Source organism: Peromyscus maniculatus, chromosome 8 (assembly GCF_049852395.1).
Source record: "Peromyscus maniculatus bairdii isolate BWxNUB_F1_BW_parent chromosome 8, HU_Pman_BW_mat_3.1, whole genome shotgun sequence".
NCBI classification, from domain to species: domain Eukaryota; kingdom Metazoa; phylum Chordata; class Mammalia; order Rodentia; family Cricetidae; genus Peromyscus; species Peromyscus maniculatus.
In genome coordinates, this window is record NC_134859.1 from 94,997,864 (window position 1) to 95,022,424 (window position 24,561).

Genomic DNA, 24,561 nt, shown 5'->3' on the forward strand with positions numbered 1-24,561 from the left:
TTATTTTTTTTGAGAAAAAGTCTCAGCTAGGCTGGCTTTGGACTGCTTATGTAGCCCCGGGTGACCTTGAACTCCTAGTGTTTCTGCCTTACTTCCCCAAGAGCTGGGTTGACAGGTTTATTTCCTATGCCAGGCTTGTCTAGGTTTTCTTTATGTTCTGTCAGTTCTCATAAATTTTAGGGGTCTGTTATTAGGAGATAAACATTCAAGAGTATGTCCTCGGGTGACTCATTTAGTGTTACAGAATGACGGTTTCTGGTGATGTTCTTGACTCTGAGGTCTACTTTGGTCATCATCTGTGGAGCTCTTGGGCTTTCTTTTGACTAATGACAGTGGTCCATATTTGTTTTGACCCTTTGCTTTTAGCCTGTTTGTATCAGTAAGGTACGTTTCTGAGGCTGGGGCTCCAGTGCAGTGAGAAAGGCAGATTTCGTTTACATTGTACCCATGGCACTGCCCAAAAGCAGCAGCAGCTAAGTGTGTTGCTAGTAGACAGTTTATAATTAGTATTCCTTCTTTTGGCCCTGCCTGGCCTGGAACTCCACATAGACCAGGCTAGCCTCAGACTCAGAAATTTGCTTACCTTTGCCTCCTGAGTGCTGGGTTTAAAGGTGTACACCTCCACACTGAAATGGATTTTTTAAAAAATCTTGGTTTCTGTGAGCTTGATGTTTGTAGGGTGTACTTATAATTCCACTTGATATCTTTTGTTGGCTTATTAGTTATGACATAGTTAATAGTACTTTAGTTGCATTGGGGCTAGTATATATCTTTAACTTCTGTAGTATACCTTCCAACTATGTTCCACACACCGTGCGGAGTGAAAGGACTGACGGAAGTTCAGAACTCCCTCTCTGGGCTTTGGTGGCCGTGCATTCACTTTAATTTTCTTTTTTTTAAGACAGGCTTTCTCGGTGTAGTTCTGACTGTTTTGCAACTTGCTCTGTAGACCAGGCTGGCCTAGAATTCACAGAGATCCACCTGCCTCTGCCTCCCAAGTACTAGGATTAAAGGTGCACACTACCATGGCCCAGCGAATTTTACTTTTACGTAGGTTTATTTAAAAATATTACTGTTTTTTTTTTTTCTTTTCAAAGTATCGTTTTACAGACTTGCCTGGCAGTCTCAAGACCCTGACTTCTTTGATGCCTAGCACAGAAGGAAGTGTGTGGGACCATCATTAGCCTTATTTTTTATGTCTGTGTAATATACTATGCTTTCTCTGTCTGCTTTAAAGGTGTTTTTTTAGACTGGTCTTAGCAATTTGATTATAATATGCCTTTGGGAAGGTTTCCATTTGCTTTTTGGTTGTATGTGTATGTTGGGTCTTTTATAGTTCTTATGATGTTTGGAGATTTTCAAGGTTGATATCAGCAGATATTCTGTCTGACCACCTGCCCTCTTCTCTTATGGTCCCATTTACTCATGCATTCAGATGCGTAACATCCCCCAAAGCTCATGACTGGCCCTTTGTTGGTTCCTTTCAGGGTTTTTCTCTGTGTTTTGGTTTTGGTAGTTTCTGTTGCTTTTTTCCTTAGCTTGCCTTGTTTTTCTTATGCACTATCTAATCTTCTGGCCAGCCATTGGTTTTTAACCTTGACCATTACAGTTCCCATGTCTTCAAGTGCAGTGAGAAGTCAGCTCTGATGTGACAGTTCATTTACAGAGTTCTGGCGCTGCTGCTAGAGCATTTCTCAGAAACCACCCAACTTAGGCTCAATTCTTTCAGACTAGAGCTCTTCACACTTGGGAAGTTAGGCTAGTCTACTCTAACTTTATTGAAAAGCCTTACCCTGGCTTCCTCTGTAATCCATCACCTACTTACGTTCAAAATGTTTGCACACTGTAACTCCTGTCGCCGTGACAGAATGGCTGAGGTCAGCAGTTCATAAGAAAGATGTGTTTCGGCTTCTAGTTTCAATGGATACGTACGGTCCACCCTTGCTTTGTCCCGTTGCTGCGGGCATGTGTGCTGGAGGAGTTCTGTCTGCTTCATGGGAGTAGGGAAGGAGAAAGCCCGAGAGCAAGGGGCTGGAGTCCCAAGCCCACTTCTGTCCTCTATCCCCACCTCCTAAGGTTTCTTCTTCCCCGTAGCGCACAGGCTAGAGGACAAGCCTCTCCATGTGGGCTTTCAGGGAGCTTGTCGATCAAGCCCTAACAGTCAGCCTAGATTCCTTCAGTGAGTTGGATGGATGCATCATTTGGATTTTCACTTCATTGCATTTGCAAACGAACAAAGTGTTGAGCCTTTGTGAGCGGGCAGGAGTACCAAGACCTTTTATATGTCTAGTTTTTTAAAAAATGAGACTGTAAATTCCTGGAGAGTGGACCGTTTTCTTTTTTATTTGCTGTTTTCAGGTTGTTTCTCCTTTGTAAAGCTTTTGCCCTGTCATTTTTCATTTATAACTTTTCTTTTTTGGTAGAGAAGCTGCAGCTCTGAAAATAGAGAACTAAATGCATGTAGTAGTATAAAGTGATAAGAATGAGTGCATGTTGTTGAAACGATTCTGCTTTGTCTAGTGTTGAATAATCACTGGAAATATATTCACTGGAGATAATTATAAGGATTTAAAAATATTTTCTTAGGTAAAACTGATACAAATAACCCTGGACCTGAAATTAATAAGATCCGAACACCAGAGAAAAAGCCTACAGAGCCCAAACAGGTACGCTGCTCACATCAACTGAGTGTGGTTCTGGTGGGGAAGGTTTGATTGGCCCAAAGCATCTCCCACTTCCCGTGTCTGTTAAGCTCATTGTTTCAGTAGGGCATGCCACCCTTCTCCTGTCCCATTGTCTTTCATTAAGTTATTTCCTTTGCACGTAAATATTTCTTCAGATTTTCTTCTTTTAAAAAATTTAGATATTTATTTCATTTTATGTGTATAAGTGTTTTGCCTACATGTATGTATGTGCACTACATGGGTGCCCGTGGAGGTTGAATGAGGCCATCAGAGCTCCTGGAACTGGAGTTAGATGGATGTGAGCCACCGTGTGGGTGCTGGGAATTGAGCCTGGGTCATCTGCAAGAGTAGCAAGAGCTCCTAACTGCCGAACTGTCTCTCCAGCCCCCTTCCTGAGATTTTCTTTAATTCAGCAATAGACTTGAATGTATAGACTCCTCACGGTAAAAAGTTGTATGAAGACAGAGCTTTAGGTGTCTCATTGACAGTGACTTTGGCCTGGAAAGGACTGTGGCAGTGGCTCCCTCAGTGCCTGGCCTTGTCCTCCACACCCACTGTGGAGATCCTTAACTTTGTGTCTCCCTGTTTGTCTGCTCTTCCTGTGTCTGTGCTGGAACAGGTTGGAGAAGACCGTGTTGTTGGTGAAGTAGTGTGGCTGGAAGCTATGGGTTTCAGTTTCAGCGAGACTCCGCCCTCTCCTTTCTTGGGCAGTGCTTAGCTCCTTGGTCCTGGTTCCTCAGTGGCTCTTCTCAAGCCTGGCACCTCACAATGTGGAAGTGACTGCTCTAGACACACCACCGTCAGGATTGTGCCCTGCTGGTTGATGCTGGTTTATGCATAGTTTTAGCTATGCATAAAAAGTGCATAGCTCGCTTTTTATGTGTCCTTGAGCCTCTTTACTTTCTTAGCATCAGCCGTAGATGAAGGCCTCTTGAGTTTACTGTCCCTGTCCTCCCCAGGTCACCTCACTAACTCTAGCTTCTCAGCCTTCTCGGTTGTGTAGACTCCTCCCACCCACCGATTCTTCCCACTCTGCTTGCCATGCACTTACTCATGTTCTAGCCTCATATGTGAACCCTGGCCAGCAGACTTTTAAAGATGCTTTCTCCTGGCATGTGGCTCAGTGGTAGTGTCTACCCAGCACGCCCAGAGCCACACAACCACAGAAGAGAGTACAGAAAGAAAAATGCATTCTTTGACCTCTTCCTCCTGGTGTCTCGTCTTAACCCACACAGTCTAGGTCTAGTCCCAGGGTCTCACCGTGGCTCTGCGCCCCATGCACTGTCTCACCGCAGCGGCTGTGCGCCGCCCCATGCACTGTCTGACCACAGCGGCTGTGCGCCGCCCCATGCCCCATGCACTGTCTCACTGCAGCGGCTGTGCGCCGCCCCATGCCCCATGCACTGTCTCACTGCAGCGGCTGTGCGCCACCCCATGCCCCATGCGCTGTCTCACTGCAGCGGCTGTGTGCCGCCCCATGCCCCATGCACTGTCTGACCACAGCGGCTGTGCGCCGCCCCATGCACTGTCTCACTGCAGCGCCTGCTTCTTTGGTTGTCTCGCTTCTGTTATTTTCCTTAATACACCATTTCTTTTTCCTACAACTCTGTTAGACAACCTTCTGGGGTTTTGTTTGTTTGTTTCTTGTAATACATTCCCCTCTCCTCTCTCCTCATGACCCTAGCTCTCAAGCTGTGATTTCCCAGAGTTCTGTGTGGTCCCACTTCTCTTTGAAGTCTATGGCTGATGGCTATAGCCTAGTCTGAGTTGTGTAAGTGCCCACATCATAAGAAAGACTTCAGTCTGGATCTCCAACCTGGGCCTAGGCAGCTATTCTCTGTCTTCAGTCTCAAGTACCCATCATGGCTGACTGACAGAGGCCAAAGATGGAAGGCATATTGTAGGAGGAACTGCAGTGTGAGTGAGGCAGCCAGGAGACTTGCTGATTGAGTCAGAGGTCTGCTGCAGAGAAAGTAAACCTAATAATAGGGTCTGAAGCAGCCCGCATCTACCGCTGTCACTCAGCTCCTTTCCTCTTAATGTCTGTCACACGCCTCTTAATACCGAGGCACTGAATTAAACAAGAGCTTGGAGTTCCTTTTTTTTTTTTTTCCTCCGTGTTTCCTGTGCCCCAAAGCCAAAGCATCAGGATGTAAAGAAACTGGAACATGGCTAGCAGGTAGCTTTGTTTTCTAACAGAAATTTAAAAGCCACAACATGACTGACACTTCACTATCTTGATTCTAATTTTGATAGCACCTAGAACTAGCACTTAGAACTTAGCTACCTCCAACTACATCTGCCACTGCTGCTTCCACTGAAGGATCTTTTAAAGTGCCATTTAGTCTCCCTCCACACACGCCCCCCCAAGCTGAGGACCCAACCCCCACACCCTTCTCAATCACACATCACATTCACTTTCTCTGCAGCTCTTTCCCACTTCAAGATCATAGAATTTCGTGGTCATGAGCTTCCTGTTTGTCAGAGTCAAAAGTGATGGAATCATTAAAACAGCAGTGTAGCCACAAACAGCCATGACGTGTAACCATAGCCTTATGTGTGTGGTCAAAGTGTGCACATCAACAGTGTCTTTTGGAGAGAGTTGTGTCTCTGGCTAATGGAGCTTTGCCATCTACAAGATTATGAGTTGAATGAGGAAATGTTTGTTTATGAGGAACCTCAGTTAGGTTCTGAGATGTGAACAACAGGTACAGCAACTGCTTAGGAAGACCAGAACACTTGTTTTCTAAATACTTCATACACCCAGCAATCTCAGGGACCCAAAGGGTCAAGTGGTGAGGTCTGACTGCTCTTGGTATATGATTGGCATTACAACTGGCTGAAAAAGCCTGGTCAGTATTCCTAGCTTAAATCAGGAACCCAGCTCCCCGTTCCATTTTCTTGGAGAGGGATCGGCACCCTTTCTAGCTTTACAGGCTTTGGCTAAGCACGTACCCTGCAAATCTCACTGACAAGATGACACCTGACAGTTTATGGAGTGGCTTAACAGCCGGAGCAGAAAAAGGGTCACTTTACATATTGTTTTTATTTGTCACATTATCAACACTTACAGTCAAACTTGCATTTCAAGACAACCACGCTTTTTAACTTCCAACTTTTTCTTTGGTGGTTCTCCAAAGCTTAATGGCATCAAACTTGATGTTTGTGCTCAGGGTTGAGTCAGTCAGGGTCTGTGTGATTGATGTCAAGAGGGGAAACTAACATGTCAAGAAGCAAAGATCTAGCTCTATGAACAGGAAATGTGTACCCCACCTCTGCTGTGCTGCTCTCACCCTCTGTTTATTAGAATGTTCTTCTCTCCCTGGAGCACCCCAGCTTGTTTTGGAATACTCGGCTCAGACGCCATTGCTTTTCTGAAGGTTTCTTTACTTTTCTTAACCCTAGTATCTTATACGACCCCTCTTTCCAATGTCTCTTGTGTTTATACAGAGCCTCCACTTTTTCTGTAAAGGGCTAGACAGTCTCAGGCTTCATGTTCATGACATGTATGTTCAGCTGTTCAGAGCTGTTCAGCTCTGCCATGGTAGCATGAAAGGAGCCATGAATGACATGTAAATGGTTGACTGTCTGTGTTCTGAGAAGACCTAATTTACAGGTTCAGGGCACCGGAGCCAGAGTGCCTGGGCTGAGTGTAGCTCCAGCTCTAAGCTCTTGAGGGAGTATACTGAAGAGTATACTGAATTTTACTGTTGCTTTTTAATCTTCAGAATCAGACACAGTGCACTTAATAGCGCGGCCCCCCCCCCCCGAATGTTAAGAGAAAGAATGTCCAACTATGTAACGACAAAAGTCAGCAGCCGTAATGGTTCTACAAAAGTGACATGGTATCTGAGTTCATTTGAAAGTTGCCAGAGACACAGTTTTTATTAATGTTGATTTGTTTGCAGAAGTAGATTGGATATATTAAAAACAATAAAATCAGAGGGAAAGAGCACAGTTTGTTGATTTATATCTGAAGGAAATTAATGGTTCTCTTTCTAAGGAAGAAAGTGTGAAATTGAAAATAGTTTAGCAGGAATTAGAGTGGCCCTTTTATTAAAACGGCAGTGGCTTTTCTTCAGACTCAAATTTAATATGCTGTGTTTCCTCTGTCATCTTTTTTAATTTATAAGAATATGCCCTTATTTGATTGTCAAAGGTGATTGATTCTGCACCTCAGCACTCCCATTGCTGCTGATAAGAGCATATTATAGCCTTTAAGTGGGGTGTGGTTGGGAAAGGATGAAAGCCGCTGAATGAACAGTTAAAAATGTTTTTTGTTTTTGTTTTTTCTCCTCTAGGTTGATTTGGAATCAAATCCACAGAACAGAAGTCCTGAATCCCGTCCCAGCGTTGTTTATTCCAATATCAAATTTCCTCGAAAAGATAATCTCAACCCAAGACACATAAATCTTCCTCTTCCTGCACCACACGCACAGTATGCAATCCCTGGCCGCCATTTTCACCCGCTTCCTCAGCTACCCAGGCCACCATTTCCCATTCCCCAGCAGCATACCTTGTTAAATCAACAGCAGAATAATTTGCCTGAACAACCAAATCAGGTGGCACCCCAGCCAAATCAAGTGGCACCTCAGCCAAATCAGGTGGCACCCCAGACAAATCAGGTGGTCCAGCAGCAAAGCCAGGCACCACCACAGGCCCCGCAGCCACTGCCTCAACTCTCTCCTGCATTTCAGGCAGGGTCCACCAGTGCGTTTTTCAATAATGCAGCTGCTCACAGACCACAGTCTCCTCCTGCTGCAGAGGCTGTGGTTCCCGAGCAGCAGCCACCTCCCGTGCTTCCTGACGGCCACAGTCCGCTGAGAGCCATCACACAGCCTGGTCCCATCCTGGCATCTCCTCTGAACAACTTTGTTGATGAGAGCTCCCCAGGATTGCCTATAGGAGATGCTTTGGGTAAGCTTCCCTGTCATGATGTCACATGTGAAGAGTCCCCAGGTTATTTGCTTAACATGGCATGTCTTGTACAGCTTACTCTAAGCAAGATTGATTCATGTCTCCAAATAATGCCAGAAAACCCAACCAATTAGTATAATAAAATTTTACAGCAGCATCAGTACTGTAGCTCTGGGCTCTGGCAAATTTATGAAATAACTTTTACCCACCCGAGCTATAGCTATTTCTTTGTCTTTGTGGAGAAAATCTGGGTGTAAAGGTCTTTGCAAAAAATTACCTTGAAGCCCCAAATGGACGAAAACAATTTTCCACCCCTCCTTCTACAGATCGAGTGCATGGAAGTGTAGCTCTGGAGACACTGAGGCAGCAGCAGGCTCGGCTGCAGCAGTGGAGGGAACAGCATGCCTATCTCAGTCAAGGCAGCATCCCGCATCCACACCATCACCATCCTCACCTCCCGCATCTTCCCCAGCCACCCCTTGGCCTCCACCAGCCAGCAGTGAGGGCAGAGTGGAAACTCGCTGGCAGAGTTGAGGATGAAGCAGAGACACCGTTCTCAAGGTACTCGAGCAGCCCAAGGCCGGCCTGGGCACGAGCTGAGTTGTCGGCCTCACCCTAGCCCGTTAGCTTTCACTTGGAACACAGTCTCAGATAAGTCCAGTGTTGGCCTTGCTGGTGGATGCTACAAAGTCCTCTCAGTTGACTCTAAAATATGGAGAATTTAGACATCATTCTTGTACAGTTCTGCTCCTTGCTTTATGGTCTGTTATCCACAGAAACAAAGTATTACTGGACTGTGTGCTTGTTGTTGTTTGTTTATTAGTAAATAAAAGAATGAGGACAGAAGGAAAACTTAAAAATAGTAAGTTTATCATTAATTTCTTTATCTAGTAGGGTAGTTGTCTAACTTCCTAGAGCTATAGGCTTTCTGAGGATTCACTCCTGACTCTGAGTGTATTTGTGGTCAGCATCATGTGACTGCTATAAACTGCTTCCTCCTCTCTGGAAAACACCCACTGTCACTGTGGCCCTTAAAGTTCGTTCGTTCCTTCCTTCCTTCCTTCCTTCTTTCCTTTTCTTCTCCTTCTCCTTCTTCCTCCCCCTCTTCTTCTTCTAGCATTTATTTCTATTTTTAAAGTATACAACCTTTTCCTTTAATTGATTTTTTTTTTTAATTTCATGTGTATGAGTATTTTGCTTGCATGTATGGTATGTGTACCATGTGCATACCTGATGCCTGAGGAAACAGAAGAGGGCATTGGGTCCTCTAGAACTGGAGGTAGAGGTGGTTATGAGCCACCACATGGGTGCTGAGACTTGAACCAGGGTCCTCTATAAGAGCACAAGTATTCTTAACTGGTGAGCCATCTCTCTAGCCTCTTATTTTTATTTCTGCATGTATGGGTATATATGTGTGTGTATGGGTGTGTATGTGTGTATACTGGTGTATGTGTGTATGTGTGAATGTGGGGGTCAGAGGACAGCCTGTGGGGAGTTGGTTCTTCTATCATGTCTGCCAGGGATTAACTTGGATTGTCAGATTTGGTGGCCAGCATCTATACCTGCTGAGCTATCTCCCTGGCCTGTGGTGGCCTTTTATTACTTCCAGTTTTCATGTTGAGGCAAGGATGGACCCTTTTATGCAAAGGTAAAAACCAGTTAGGTAATTAACATCTTTACTGAGCATTTCTAGTTCAGAATCTGTTGGATGTCAATACTTAGTTTTGGGTTAATTAATGGCAACCCTAGTTAGGTATTGTGATTTGGTTTGCAGAAATCACACGTGTGGTTGACTCCGCTCTTCTTAATGCAGTGGGGGCCTCTCCTTGGTTTTCCCTCATATTTTCTTATTTTTGTGTAGGTTTCAGGACTTACTCAGAGAGCTGTCTCATCGTGATCAAGGTGACACTAGAGAACAGGCTGAAATGCCACCACCTCAGTCAAGACTTTTGCAATACAGACAAGTTCAGACCAGAAGCCCACCAGCAGTCCCGTCTCCCCCTTCCACCACAGACCTCAGCAGCCACTTTGCTAACTTCAGCGACAACAGCAGAGACATTGAAGTAGCCAACAACCCAGCATTCCCACAGCGCCTCCCACCTCAGCTCTTCGGCTCCCCCTTTTCGTTGCCATCTGAACACCTTGCCCCACCTCCCCTGAAATACCTGGCTCCTGAAGGAGCGTGGAATTTTGCTAACTTGCAACAGAATCACTTAATAGGGCCGGGTTTTCCCTATGGCCTACCTCCATTGCCTCCCAGGCCACCGCAGAACCCTTTTGTACACATCCAGAACCATCAACATGCTGTTGGTCAAGAGCCATTTCACCCACTGTCATCTCGCACAGTGTCGTCTTCTTCGCTCCCCAGCCTAGAAGAGGTAAATGCCTCTCAGTGTTCTTCTGTCTTGGGATCAGTTGGCTGTGAACAAACTGTTGCTATTTACCCATTTGATAAAAGGAGATCTTACCAGATAGGATTTTTTTTCTTGGTTTTTCAAGACAGGGTTCCTCTGTGTAGCTTTTGGAGCCCGTCCTGGAACTCACTTTGTAGACCAGGTTAGCTTTGAACTCACAGAGATTCATCCGCCTCTGCCTCCCAAGTGCTAGGAATAAAGGCAAGCACCACCTTTACCACAGAATTTGTTATTTTAATGAAATGCTCTGGGTTTTCTTGACTGAATGTTCTCATAGAAGCTGCTAGCTTTTAGTTTCCTAGCCCAAAGAGTTGTGGATGCCTTTGGCAGTGTTGGCTGTCATCTCTATGGAAAAGTAGGCTTTGGCACCCAGCACTGTCCCCTTTCCCAGTACCAGGTGTGACACCTCGCCTCTCCTGTTGAGGGTGCTCATACAACGTTTGGTGGGGGCTGTGTCCCTGTTCTCACAAGGTCGCACTGTTTATGCTTTGCTAAGCACCGCTTCATACTGAATAATCCACTTTAATCACTGAGCTTTTAAAGTGGCCTGTGACTCTGGAATTGAACTTCTTTGTACCCTGTTGCTTTCAGTGTTTGCTATTTTTGTGTCGCTGTGAGTATTATAAATACCTACCTTCATTTGCCAGTGAGCTCTTCTGCTTTGCAAAAACACTTGGTCATCTTGCTTCTGACACTAGGTTCGTGAGTGATGACTAACTTGCAGCAATTGAAGAAATTCTTTGACAAGGAAAATATTATTTTTACCACATTGTAGATTTTGACATTTTCAACGTATTAGGGTAAGTTCTGTGTGTTCAGAATGATCTTGCATGAATCATCTCACACAGTAAATGACATATGTTCTCACTGCTTATTTCCAACCTTTTGAAATAATTTCTTTAACTTTAACAATACAAAGAAAGTTACTTTCTTCCTTACTGTGGATTCTTTTCTTGCCGGAAACTTGGCAGATGCATCGGACACGATGAAAACACTTGCATGTTAGTCGAACAGTTACCTTAAATGGAGATTTTGTTTCTTCATATTTTGTTGGACTCGGTTTTTGGTTTATACTTATCTTTTGAGACAAGATTTTGCTGTGTAGTTCAAGCTGCCCTTAAACTGTGATCATTCTACTGTCTCATCCTCCCTGGTGCTGGGGTGACAGGCATGGACTGCAAATACTCAGTTGTAATTTTTATTTTCTTTGGAAAAATGAAATGCATGGCCAATATAAAACATATAGAAGCCAGAAAAATCACCCAACTTCACTACATAAAAATAACTACTATAGCATTTTATTTATCCTTTCCTGGTGGCCATAGATAAGAGTGTGTGGTGGGTTAACCTAGGGGAATTGATTAACTGTCATGGAAACTGAATACAACCATGCCCCCCATCATTGTGCCCTGAACTGCCCTGTCCAGTCTGCCTTTCCCCAAGCTCAAGGCACTCTGAATGGGACTCTGGTCTTACAGCTCTTTTCAGTTCTGAGAGTAATTCTCACTTTCTAACTAAGGCTGAACCTCACTGGTTTTCCCACTTTACTCCAAATTCAGTGGAAGCTGTAGGTGGCCTTTGGCTGTGTGGATGAGGCTGGGACACACAAGATGCTGCCTTGTCCTGGGGCAGGCAATAGATTAATGTTCTTAGCTGGCAATAGATTAATGAATTCTTCCAGTTTGACTTCAAATCCTAGTGCAAGTTTGGGGTCATGATTTAATTTCCCTCAGATACTTCCTAATTATCTTTGTCCCTTCCCTGGCTTGTGGTGTCGTCACTAGCTAGAAGTAGCTTCCCTGCTAAACGACAGACTCTTCATATAGCATTGTATTCTGCTCCAGTGTCAGCTGGCGAGAAAACGCAATCAACAGAAGTCCATTCTTAGCTTTGGGGCCTCTGAGGGCTCTATTTCTGGTGGGCTCGATGAAGAGTTTTTCAAGGCTGGAGAGATGGCTCAGTGATTAGGAACACTTACTGTTTTTGCAGAGAATCAGGGTTCGGTTCCCAGCACCCCCACTGTGGCTCACAGCTGCCTATAACTGGAGCCCCAAGGATCAGACACTCTCTTTTGGCCTCTGTGGGCTCCTGTATGCACATGGTAGGCTTACACACATACACGTAAGTTAAAAATTTCTCTGAAGGCTGATTTTTATTTGTGTGAAAATACTCATTTTACATGGTATGACCTCACTTTGAGGAGGAAGGCATTCTTCAGCATCTCCTGTGCTAAAATCACTTTCTGGTCTTTGTGTTTGTTTTCTCCTTTAGCTTCTCTGTTCAGTCCTGTGACGCTCTTAACTTAAATGAGGCTCGGTGTTGTAAGCTAACACACAACCTTCAGGGGTCGTGTGAAAGCCATGTGCTGTCTTGTCTCTTCATGTTTCGTAAGCAAGTGCACACAAGAGGAGGAGGCCATCTTGTGGGTCTCCTACTAGTGGGATTTTAGGATATCTTTGTCAGCCCTTCCTCTTCCTTCTATACCTGTAAAACCCTCTTTAGATTTCTCTTGGAATTGTGTTAAACTTAGAGCTTTAATTGGAAGGAATTTTATCCCTGGAAATTCTTTCAGTTTCTCCCTTAGGAAATATCTCTCTCTCTCTCTCTCTCTCTCTCTCTCTCTCCCTCCCTCCCTCCCTCCCTCCCTCCCTCCCTCCTCATTCCCCTGTGATTTTGTGTTTCTCTTTAAAAATTCTTTAGTGTCTTCATTTCTGGTCCCCACAGGATAGTGTGTTGTTTTATGCTCTGTTCACTCTTGTGAATGCAAGCTTCTTGCATTATACCTTTCAGGCATTTCATCTGGAAAGATAAATCTTCCTTCTCCTTAAGTGGCTGTAGATTTGTCAAGTTAAAGCCTTGCATTTTCCCCCGAGTGCGTGGTCCGGAGACTGGCACAGAACACTTTCCATCTCAACTGTGCTTCACTCGGAAATAGTCTGATTGAAGAAATAAATGGAGAAAATGAAAAAGTCTTTTCAAATTGTCACTGTACCAATCAGAATTGGTTTCTGAAATTGCACATTTTTGTCTGCAGTGATGATGTTATCCTAAAAGCCTCATTAGAGAATTGGGTCCCGGCTGGGGGTGTGTCTGGTGGTGAGCACTTGCTTAGCATGCGTAAGACCCAGGGCTCTGTCTCTGCTTGGGGGAGTGGAGGCATTGACTGTGACAGTGCTCTTGGGGCTGCTCGTTCTTGTCAGCTGTCAGCCAGTGAACATTAGAGATGACCTGTGCCTCTACAATGCCTCTGCATGTTCTTGTTGTGTCCTAGCTTTTGAACAATTTACTTTTTTTCCATTCTTCTCCCTAGCACCTGTAGTTTGGCATTACTTTCCCTACATTCTCTAGCCATCCTTATTCCTTAGAGCCAAATGGAGGGCTCTCATATTGATAAAGGCTTGGTTCAGTTTTGCCTCTTCTCACTGTAGGTGTAGATATTGATAGCTTGTGATTCTGCTGTGTAACTAACTGGAAATACTGCTGTCTTCTTGGCTCAGGAAAGGATGGTGTGTAGTAAACCTCCTAATATAAGTAATAGTGATCAACAGATTGATACCTCCATTCATGCCTAATCGTCAAAGCTAATCATTGAGATGAGATCTTGAACTTTAATTAAAGCTCCTGGCACCGTAGTTAATGTGACTTGGAATTCCCACTAGAGCACTTAGTTTTCCCTTGGTGATTAGCTTTGGTAGCACAATTATAAATATAGAACTTTAATTAATATGCTAACCTTTCCCCCAGTCATTTATTTATACACATCCATATGAAAGGATTTGCTAACCATAACATTACAGATATGTCTTAGAGTAGCAAGCAAATTAGAAATTTTACTTAGATTGACAATTATCTTAATAGTAATTTATACACAAATTCAGTAATCCTTTTTTACTTAGAGTTCATATATTAAATTGTTTTTGAAATGTTTTAGCATTACATTTTTATATTTAGAAAGAAATATTAGCAGTAAAAATTAAAAATAATGATCATATGTGCATTATATCAATTAGTGATATAATGATGTCATAGTTCAACATGGAATATTTTTATAAACATTTATTTATTTTTGTTTCATGCTTTTGAGTGGTTGCCTGTGTGTATGTATGTGCACTGTGTTTATGCCTGGTGCCTAAGAAAGCCAGAAGAGGGTATTGGTTCCCTGGAACTGGAGTTGTAGATGCTTTTGAGCCACCGTGTGGATGCTGGGCACTGAACCCTGGTCCTCTGTAAGAACAACAAGTGCTCTTAACCACTGAGCCATCTCTGTCCCCAAAGATCATTTATTTTAACTCCTTCTTTATTATCGTCATTATTGAGTTACTGGGAATTGAACCTCGATCCTCGTGCGTACTAGACCACACACTGCCGCTCTGAGCTGTATCCACAGCCCTGCTTGCTTCACTCTAAGAGAGGGCCTTACTAAGTTATACAGGCAGACCTTGGACTTGCTCTCTATAGCCAGGTAGGACTTGAACTTTCCATCCTCCTGCCTTAGCCTCTTGAGTAACTGGGATTACAGGCTTGTGCCAAGAGGCCTATTTTCTTTAAAAAAAAAAAAAAAAAATTTTTTTTTATCACATGTATTTTATTTTTTTGGTAGTGGGGGGAGTAGAGAGAAAGAGGGAGAGAGAGAGTTTAGGCCAGAGGACAACCTGCTGGAGTCATCCTCTGTGGGTTCTGGTATCAAACTCGGGTTGTAAGGCTTGGCAGCAAGCACCTTGACCCCTGAGCCATCTCACCGGCTCCTGGCAACCTACTTTTAAAGGCAACTGAGGCACAAAGATGCCGGTGGGCTCCTGTTAACCAAGCTATCGATGAAGCTGTGACTCATGTCGGCATGTAGGAAACAAGGGATGACGGCCGTTCTCAGAACCAGGTGCTGGGGGAAGCAAGTGGTCTTCTGACAGAGAATTACATTTGTAGCCATCTAAAATTTTCCCTTTTGTGGGGATGGGAGGAGCAGTTCTTCAGTTCTGGAAATCCATTCATTCTAGCTGCTAAATCTGTGAATATTCAGATAACTCAAATCTCAGACATTAACAATAAGCAATTAATTTTTCAGTACTGTCTAAGAACTGAGTGAAAGTTCTCTGATACTCTTTTTTGAAAATCTAGAATCTAAATTATGGTCATTTTGACCCTTCAGAGAAAAAGTACATTGTTCTGAGTTGAAGGGTAAACCTCTCTGAACTGTATCCTACTCAAACTGGTTTGTCTCCTTGTAAGAGGCGTTCTGACAGCCTGACTGTCCACATTGAAGAGGAGCAAACAAAAGGCAGGTCAAGTTGAGGCAGCATTGTCTTGGTTTGGTGTCTCCTCTATGACCTGCCTCGTGATGTAGGAACGCTGTTGGCAAATTCACAAGTGTCCTTTCCTGAGAGGTGCTTTCTTTGTGTGGCCCCAAGCTGATGCTACTCTGTGTCAGAGCACGGCCATTTCACTGTACATGTCTGTCCTTTCCTTTCCTTTCCTTTCCTTTCCTTTCCTTTCCTTTCCTTTCCTTTCCTTTCCTTTCCTTTCCTTTCCTGTCCTGTCCTGTCCTGTCCTGTCCTGTCCTGTCCTGTCCTGTCCTGTCCTGTCCTGTCCTGTCCTGTCCTTTCCTTTCCTTTCCTTTCCTTTCCTTTCCTTTCCTTTCCTTTCCTTTCCTTTCCTTTCCTTTCCTTTCCTTTCCTTTCCTTTCCTCTTCTTTTCTCTTCTTTTCTCTTCTTTTCTCTTCTTTTCTTTTCCTTTCTTCCTTTTTTCTTTTCTTCTTTTTCTCTTTTTGGTTTTCAAGACAGGGTTTCTCTGTGTAGCCCTTGACTGTTCTGGATCTCGCTCTGTAGACCAGGCTGGCCTCAAACTCACAGAGATCCGCCTGCCTCTGCCTCTGCCTCTGCTGGGATTAAAAGCATGTGCATCATCACTGCCCAGCCACTGTACATTTCTTATAGGAACAAACAATATAAATGTAGTATGGCTTTAGAAACTGAGGTAAAATTTTGCCTTTATTTTTACGGAATTTTATGAAATTAAAAGCACTAGAGTTGCTTTTAAAATTCTCTTAGCATAATTTTCTGTAAAATGTAAATCTTTTTAAATGCTACTATACAAACAGTGAAGAAAGCCATAGCAGTCCCTGTGACTGATAATGGTGGCATGTGCCTGTGGCATTCATTGGGAAAGATGAAGGACAAATGAATTCAGGATCTACTTTTAGGTAAAACCTGAGGAGTGCCTAGTGGGCTAGACGTGGGTCAGTATGAACCAAGATGGGCACCCGGAGTCTTGCTTGGCGTATTTCTGCAGCCTCACAGCCACTTTTGGGCAGCAGGCACTGCCTTCCTGCAGGTCATGGAAATGCAGCCTCCCAGGTCACAGAAAGGCCCCTGGACAGTCTGTGCTCGTAGCCATGTGATGCCGTCTCATCCTTTAGTAATCTTCAGCCTGCCATTTCCTTGTCTTTCCTTCTGAGACTTCTGTCAGGAGGATGCTGGGTGGCCAGGCCTCTTCAGTTCTCTTTCTTTCCTTGTTATATTGTTCTGGATTCTTTTCCTTCCACACCCCAAACCCCAGGCTAGCATTGCACCCAGGGCCTTGTGCACAGCAGGCAAGCACTTCACCTCTATCCAGCAGCACCACCAAGACCTTGGCTTTATTCTGCAATGGCAATACCTTTTCCACAAAGACCATTGGAGTTTCTTACTTTATTTTGCTTTATAACAAAAACCATTAGAGTTTGTTGCTTTATATTTATAATAAAACTAAGACAATGTTTTGCAAAGAACTTTTGGGTATAAGTTTACACTTGCCTCAGCATTGTGTATCACATTGGTGATCCTTCCATCCTGAGGTTTTTTTTATTATTATTATTAGATATCTTTGTACCAAACTGTAGGTATATTATTTTAGACATAAGATGATAACTTTATGGGGATTTAAATTGTTAGTAGAACATGAGAGTGTTCCGTAGTTGGAAGTTGCTTCAAGTAGTGAGAAAATTAAAAGGTTGATTTTAAATAATCAGTTATTAAATATGATGTTATGAGTTTTTATGACACAGAAAGATACCTATGATTTTTTAAAAGATTTATTTTCATTTAATGTGTATTAGTGTTTTGCTTGAGTGTATGTAAATGTGCATGTCTGGTGCTCACAGAGGCCAGAAAAGGCTACCAGATTTCTTGCAACTGAGTTATGGATGATTACCAGCTTCCATGTGGGTATTAGTCTTTTGCAAGAGCAATAAGTGCTCTTAACCCCTGAGTCATTTCTTCAGCCTCTATCTATAATATGTCAATGAGAAATTACAAAGCAGAATGTATGTAACAGGGTTTTGTTTTCAGTGAATGTGCATATCATATGCATGTGGAAGAAGAGGCAGGCAGTATTTAGTTTCTCCGCTTTGGTGATGGTAACTTGGCTGCCGAGGTGAGGGTCAGGTATCAGTCTGACCGTGGATTGTAGTTCTCAACAACTTTCCTGGCCTTAACAGCTTTTCATCATTGAATACTAAATACTAAAATATAGTCTACATGGAAAAGGCAAATAAGTACCTAATTTATGGCCTTTATTCATGTTTAGGGTAATAAAGCAATGCGTTAGCAGGATTCAAGGATGGTGTTGAGGTCTTTTTCTTCCTGTTTTCTCTTTGAATAGCATTCTGAATCAAGTATTGTTATGTATTTGAATTTTCAGCACATTGTAGTTGCATTTTTTGATATCTCATTCTGTATCTGGACGCTAATCTTTAAAAAATCCCCTTCTGGTTCCTGTTTTCCAGATGTCTGTGTATAATGCAGATCAGTGGCTTATTGTGTGTTAGAAAGTAAGAGTGCAGCATGTCTGCATTCATGGATTGCTGCCACAGCAACATCAGAGGGAGTGGAGAATGCTTAAAGTAGAAAAGAAACAAGATGTCAGACAAGAAAGCCTAAACCTCTACCTTCAGAAATTCAAAAGGAAGAGCAAGATAAGCTCCAGGAAATGAGAATGATGGAGACAGATTTCAGTACGGCCAGCTACAGAAAACAATAGAGAAGATGCCAGGAAACCCGCACTTGGCTCTTTGTAAAGGGAAAGTAGATAGCATTTAGCAAGACTAGCAAGGGTTTAATTTTCTTCTGCATGCTGAATCTGTGTACCTCCTGTATACCACTGGGTAGTGCTGAAACTCTTTTTTTTTTCTTTGAATCCCGTGAATCCACGAGTTGAAGGCCCTGAGGTCTGGGGACTCCTGAGGCTGCTGAAGGTCACAGTGGGAAGCTGTGCCTCATCTCCCAAATGCTGGTACCCTGAGGTCTGGAATCCCTCACTATTCCAGTGCTCATACTCAAACTGTCTCATGTCTGCCTTAGTGCAGACAGGGTGAGAGGTGGGTCCTTGAGTAGGCAGGGTCGTAGACATCAGAGAAATGATCGAAAATGGATTGGTAGCCTTCTGCAGCCCATGAGATTGAGGATCAGAGTCTTGGGGAGAACTGAAGTAGGATAGGAAGACAGGGAAAATTGTGAGGACATAAAGGAAAGGAGCCCCTCATGCCGATTGCCTACTGTGGACTCCTTAGGCAGTGTGTCCTGCTCTAGGAGGGGCAGGCGCTCCCCGAGCTGTCTCCTCCTGTTGGAAAACAAGCTGAGACCCACACCTTCAGCCATATTTGTTCTTCTGAGTGCCCCTCCAACCCTCATGCTTCAGTCTGTGTTAAAATAATTATTAGCCCCTCCACCCCCAAAAAAAGATTGACAAGAGTCAAAAAGAGAAGACACTGGCTACTGATACCAGGAACAAAAGGAACTGTGTTCTAGGTGTCTTTGAAAGGTCAATAATCGGAAGATTGAAAACAGTTTTTAAGAGCTTAGGTGAGATGGGCCATATTCCTGAAATCCACAAACTTTCAAAAACTCACTAGCAATGAAGTAAATGTCATAGGGATATAGCTGTTATAGGTCATATAGTTGTTAAAGACTGGAATTTGTGGTTAAAACACTTCAAGAGCTAGCTCTCCTGGGCCAGAGTTTTTTCCAAATATGTAAAGAAGAAAACTTACAGTCATTGCAAGCAAATGGCAGGGAAAGCTAGTCAGTTTATTTCATAAAGCCACCATTCCTGTGTCCAAAGTAAGACAGAGACAGCACAGAAAGAAAACTGTAGGCTGATTGATTTCTATGGTGAGAATGTAGCAACCCTCAACAGAACAGCAAATTGAATTCAACCAGGGATGAAGAGAACAATACACCATGACCCCGTGCCGCTTATCTGGCTGGTGCAGTATTTGAAAGTAAATCAGTGTATAACCTACCATGTTAACAGTCTGGGGAAAAGATCACATGATCATATCAATAGATATCTTCCCTTCTGAAAACAAAAACAGCCCACCACCCTCCTTACCCCCAACCCACACATAGTCACACAAAGTAGAAAGAAACTTAGAGCTGTTGAAGGGTCTGTAAACATCCCGCAGCCACCAGCATGGATAAGGGTTAATTAGAGAGAGGTTAGGAAGATTAAGTCACAGTGGGGCACACCTCAATCCCAGCTGCTGGCTCGTAGACAAGCTTGGTGAGACTTGTCTCCAAAAGAAAGATGGGGGAGCAGAGGGGTGGGGTGGGGGTTGAAAGAAAAGAGAAAGGCAAAGGGCAGCAGGGCAGAGCGCTTGTTGGAGATTGCAGTCAGTGCGTTAAAGCAAGGAAATAAAGCCTAAGAAGCGAGACGGAAAGAATCAGACTTCACTGGGTGTGTAAACGTTTCGTTTGCTGTCTGTTCCTTCACCTCTGAGGAGCAAGCCTGATGACGATGGCTTTCCACACACTCACCTTCGTGTGTGCCATAGCTGTACCTATAGACCTTGTATTCTTTTTCCTTTATTCTGTGCATGTAACTTTCTGGTTTTCCTTTTCCCTCCTGAAGCTACGCATTGTCTATACTACTGTTGTAGGTACCTGGTAAAGACAGGGCTTATGAAGTAACTGGCTGAGGTCCATATGACTGGCCAACATTAGTGCATTAGCATTTACACATAAAGTCTCAAGAGTTTGATCCCCTACAGACAGCAACAGGGCAGAATTCCCAGAATGACAATTAAAAAACATCCCATCTTCATTTCAAGAGCTAATTGTCTTTGTTGCAAAAGTGACTGCACAAACTGTCTGATCAGTCACTCAAGGATTGTCGGACCTGGAGAATGAGCACTTTGGCTTTCCTGCTAAGCACCTTTTTGAGGACTGAGACGAGCTTCCAATGTGCTACTTGAGTTTATAGTTGACCCAAAGCAGCATAGTCTTGATCCACAGGCAAATTAATTCAGAATGATCTTGACCATTGGAAAAAAAAATTTCTCTAAAGAATAAAGTTAAGCCAGGCAGTGGTGGCGCTCGCCTTTAATCCCAGCTCTTGGGAGGCAGAGCCAGGCAGATCTCTGTGAGTTCGAGGCCAGTCTGGTCTACAGAGTGAGATCCAGGACAGGCACCAAAACTACACAGAGAAACCCTGTCTCGAAAATCCCTAAATAAAGAGAGAGAGAGAGAGAGAGAGAGAGAGAGAGAGAGAGAGAGAGAGAGAGAGAGAGAGGGAGAGAGAGAGAGAAAGAAAGAAAGTTAGTTAAAGGTGAATGTGAATGATCTAATGAGAAACAAGGATGTAAATAAAATAGATATGAGAAAGGGAGCTGGCTAGGTGGCAGTGGCTCCTCCCTTTCTCAGATACAGGTGTGATCTGGCCTTGGCTCTCCTCCACCTTTTCCCGCCCATGTAGTGTTCCTCTCTGATTTCTATCCTAGTGGGTTTTGGTTGGGGCCTTAAACTGATGCTTACACCCCAGCTCCTCCATGTCCTCGGCCTGATGATGCCCACCAGTGTTCTCTTGCAGTCCCCAAGGCATCGAGCTATCATTGTGCTGATCAGCTCATCCCTTTATAGTTAACACACACTTAGAATGGTGGTGAAAGATTTGTCTAAATCACAATTGAACTCAAGCTGAATAGTGGATTTTACTATTACTGGGGAGAAAGGGTAGATAACTAAAAGCCATTGTGTCATTTGTGATCAGATGTAGATCTTTTATTTTACAGTAAAACAGTGAGAAAACAGTTGGCTCTTTACATGCACCAGGAACCAACCTGAACACCCGACCTTCCTAGCTTATTCACTACATTCCCAAGAGGAAGTAGGTGTTAGAGGTCATCCATTATGTAGGTAAAGTTCCCAAGAGGTTAGGCCATTTGCCCAAGGTGGCATTTGTAGGTCTGAGACAAGGCTTGAAGTCTAGTCCTGCTGGCCAGGCTCTAGACAAGTTGTTCTGCACTGCCGGTCATTGGGCTGATACCCAGTACCTACCACAGTCATGCCAGGAGGAACTGGAGAGCCCTAGCTAACCCTCCATCTTAAAATGGTGGGCAAAGAGCCCTTGTCGGGAAGGCAAGAGAATGTGGTTTGCATACTTTTAGGAAATTTAGAGAAGAGAAGATACATACGTTACTGGGGTTTTAAACCTGTGAAAAGAATATTGTGGAGAAAGTAATGAGTATTTGGTATCAGCTGATTAACTAGGAAGTCTCCTAGTTAATCGCCCAGTGAGGCGCCCAGAAAGGAGTGCTGTGCTAGAGGAGGTGGACCTTGCCGGCCGGGCTGAACAGAACCACCAGAGCTGGGACAGTCCAAATGAGTCTTTCCTGGCTCTGCTCCAGAACTGTGGGGCAGCTGACTTGGGACTCCAACTCAGACTCAGACTCCACTGTTCTCTGGAATAACAGTGTGACTTGATAACTGAAGACAACTGGGTACAGCAGCCACAGGCTGCCAGGTGTTATAACAGTCTAGAGATGAGTTTCAGACCCAGGTCTCCTGACACCATGTTGGAGTACCTGTTGCATTTAAATGGGAGAAGGTGAAGAGGAAAGAGCCCTACAATATGGAAGAGAATTTCCTTGAGAATCTGCCCCTGCTCTGTGAGGTTAGATCACTGCGGATCTGAAAGTGATGTGGGTGTGGGAGGAGGTGGCCTGACTCACCACACATCCTTTTCTTTGTGTAGTATGAGCCCAGAGGACCTGGTCGGCCCTTGTACCAAAGAAGAATTTCATCTAGCTCAGCCCAGCCTTGTGTGGAAGAGGCAAGTACTCCACAAGGCAGCCTGGCTCAGGGCAAAGAACTGCAGGACCGCAATCGCCCGCCTGCTTTCAGCTTCCCAGCCCCTGAGTCCTGGGCCAATACCACCTCACCTGCCCCCTACCAGAACATTCCGTGCAATGGACCCAGCAGGACAGCCCAGCCCAGAGAGTTGATAGGTAAGATGAATGGGTGAGTTTTCAGAAAGCCGTGATTTCGACTCCTCAGTGCCTGAATATTTTGGGGGCTGTTTCCTGTCAGTCCTGCCCACATTGCATCGCTCAGAACCCCCTGTGGAATTGCAAGGGTGCATAATACAGTGTTATTTAAATTTTAAAAGATTGGAAGCAAAAGCTATGTGTTGATGGACAGTAACACTGCTTAGGAAGACTGGGACCAAGTGTTAAAGACCTTGAAAGTCAGGTGGTGGAAATGTAATGTTAACACCTGTTTTCCCCTCATTATTTGTGGGAGACCCGTTCCCACTTTTACCCCTAGGGTACTCTTGTAGGGAGAGTGAGAAATATTTAGAATTATAGAGGGGAGAGAGACAGGTAGAAACACAGGGTAGCCTCGGGAGGGCCTATGTCAAAACCCACCAGCCCTTTCTATCTCTTCTAAAGGGCTATTTATAGAAATGCCAAGGGGTGGAGCAAAAGACCTGCCCCTAGCACAGCCAAGTTCAGACCCTTCCAAACACCGGGTAACCATGCACATGGTCAGTTCATCCCTTTATGCAGTCCTGCTGGGTAAAGCAAGCTCACATCTCACTAGGAAACCTTTGTGGGCTCCCACAATTATTACATGTTCACTTAGAATATTAAGAGCTAGGTGTGTTGGTGTGCACCTGTACTCCCAGCACTGAGCAAGCCGAGGAGGAAGATGAATAGTTCAAAGCCATCCTGAGCTACATACTGAGATCTTGTTTGAAAAAACTAAAATATTTCAGTGTAAATGTGTGTCACAAGAAACGAGAGTGGCTGTAACCGGTAGACCCTGGTGCCCCTGGAGCAGATTGAAGAGTGGAGCATGCACAACACATAGCTGCTGATGCGAGCATGTTCCGGTTCACAGTAACTCAGCTGCCCGAGCAGATTAGTGAGTGTTTATCTGTCAGCACATCTTCTGGCCCCTGTTGACATTGGTTTCTGTGCAGTGGGTGCTCTTTCTGGATGATTCTTCAGGAGCCGGGTTCAAAGTGTGGTTTCACATCTTGTGGCCAAAGTTGTGTGTGCTGGGGCTAAACAATCCCTGCGTTCCCGGGGAAGGAGGAGGCCATGAGCAGGTTGTGCTCCTGCGTCTCTGGTTAACCCTGTCGCTGTTCTCTGTTCCTAGCACCACCCAAGACTGTCAAGCCCGCTGAGGATCAGCTGAAGCCTGAAGGCACGGAAGTGTCCAGTTCCTTCAACTACACGGTGCTGCAGCACCTTGGCCAGTTCCCACCCCTCCTGCCCAACAAGCAGATCGCAGAGTCGGCCAACAGCAGCAGCCAGCAGAGCCCGGCAGGGAGCAAGCCCGCCATGTCCTATGCCAGCGCGCTGCGGGCCCCGCCCAAGCCCAGACCGCCACCCGAGCAGGCCAAGAAGGGCAGCGACCCTCTGTCCCTGTTCCAGGAGCTCAGCCTGGGCAGCAGCCCGGGCAGCAACGGCTTCTACTCCTACTTCAAGTGACAGCACGCACTCTCAGAGTGTTGAGGTCGAGTTTGTCGTAGGGTTGAGGTGGCAGGTTCCTCTGTGCACAGTCTCTGCGTAATGTTGACCGCGCGCTCACTCGGCCCCCTTGCTGCTAGACCTGCGCCTAAGTTTAAAAGTATATTCCATTACTTTGCATTTTTGATGTGAGTCAGAACTTTGACAGCTTTTATGTAGAATAAAAATATTTTTAAATTTGTGTATTGTTACATATGTTTGCATCAAGCTAGCAGCTAAGAGGTTAATTGTGCAACTATTAAAAAAAAGAAAAAGAAAAAAAATTTGTCTAAAATGTATTTAAAAAGAAAAAAATGTTAAGTAGCATTTACATTTATTCAATAATATTACCACATGCTGGGTTTCTGTACCAGAAATGGCCAGTTGTTGTACAAATGTATGTTATTTTTGCTTAAATTCATTTAAAATTTTTTTTTAAATAAAGGGGCAGCATCTTCTAAATACTTTATCAGCTTTTTTTTTTTTTTTTTTTTTTTTTTTTTTTTTTTTTTGGTGACAGGATGCTGTATTCTAAAACTTTCAGAGTTTTAGATTATCTGTGACATGCTGTTCTCTCCATCAGCGTAGGGTAAAGGTCAAGGCCTTCTTTGCCCGTGTATTCTGTATGCCATTGGGTTTTGAAATGTGGGAAAAAAAAGAAAAAAGAAAGAAAAAAGAAAAAAAAGAAGAAAACAAAAACAACAACAACAACAACAAAAAAATCAGCAACCCCAAACCCAGTGGCATATTTATTAGTTTTGTTGTTTTGGTTTTTTGGAGA

General features: G+C 44.1%; 1 protein-coding gene across 27 annotated transcripts in view; it reads left to right on the forward strand.

Annotated features, from left to right (window-relative positions):
- Positions 1-24,242, forward strand: part of Helz (helicase with zinc finger) — a 171,639-nt gene extending 147,397 nt beyond the window's left edge. For all 27 annotated transcript variants that reach the window (XM_076543601.1, XM_076543593.1, XM_015994149.3 and 24 more), the window contains 6 exons: positions 2,587-2,666; positions 6,986-7,601; positions 7,928-8,162; positions 9,463-9,979; positions 22,019-22,271; positions 23,428-24,242. In XM_076543601.1, coding sequence (XP_076399716.1) covers positions 2,587-2,666; positions 6,986-7,601; positions 7,928-8,162; positions 9,463-9,979; positions 22,019-22,271; positions 23,428-23,762 — 2,036 coding nt within the window. In that variant the 3' untranslated portion in view covers positions 23,763-24,242. The remainder of the gene's footprint in view (positions 1-2,586; positions 2,667-6,985; positions 7,602-7,927; positions 8,163-9,462; positions 9,980-22,018; positions 22,272-23,427) is intronic.
- The last annotated feature ends 319 nt before the right edge of the window (positions 24,243-24,561 follow it).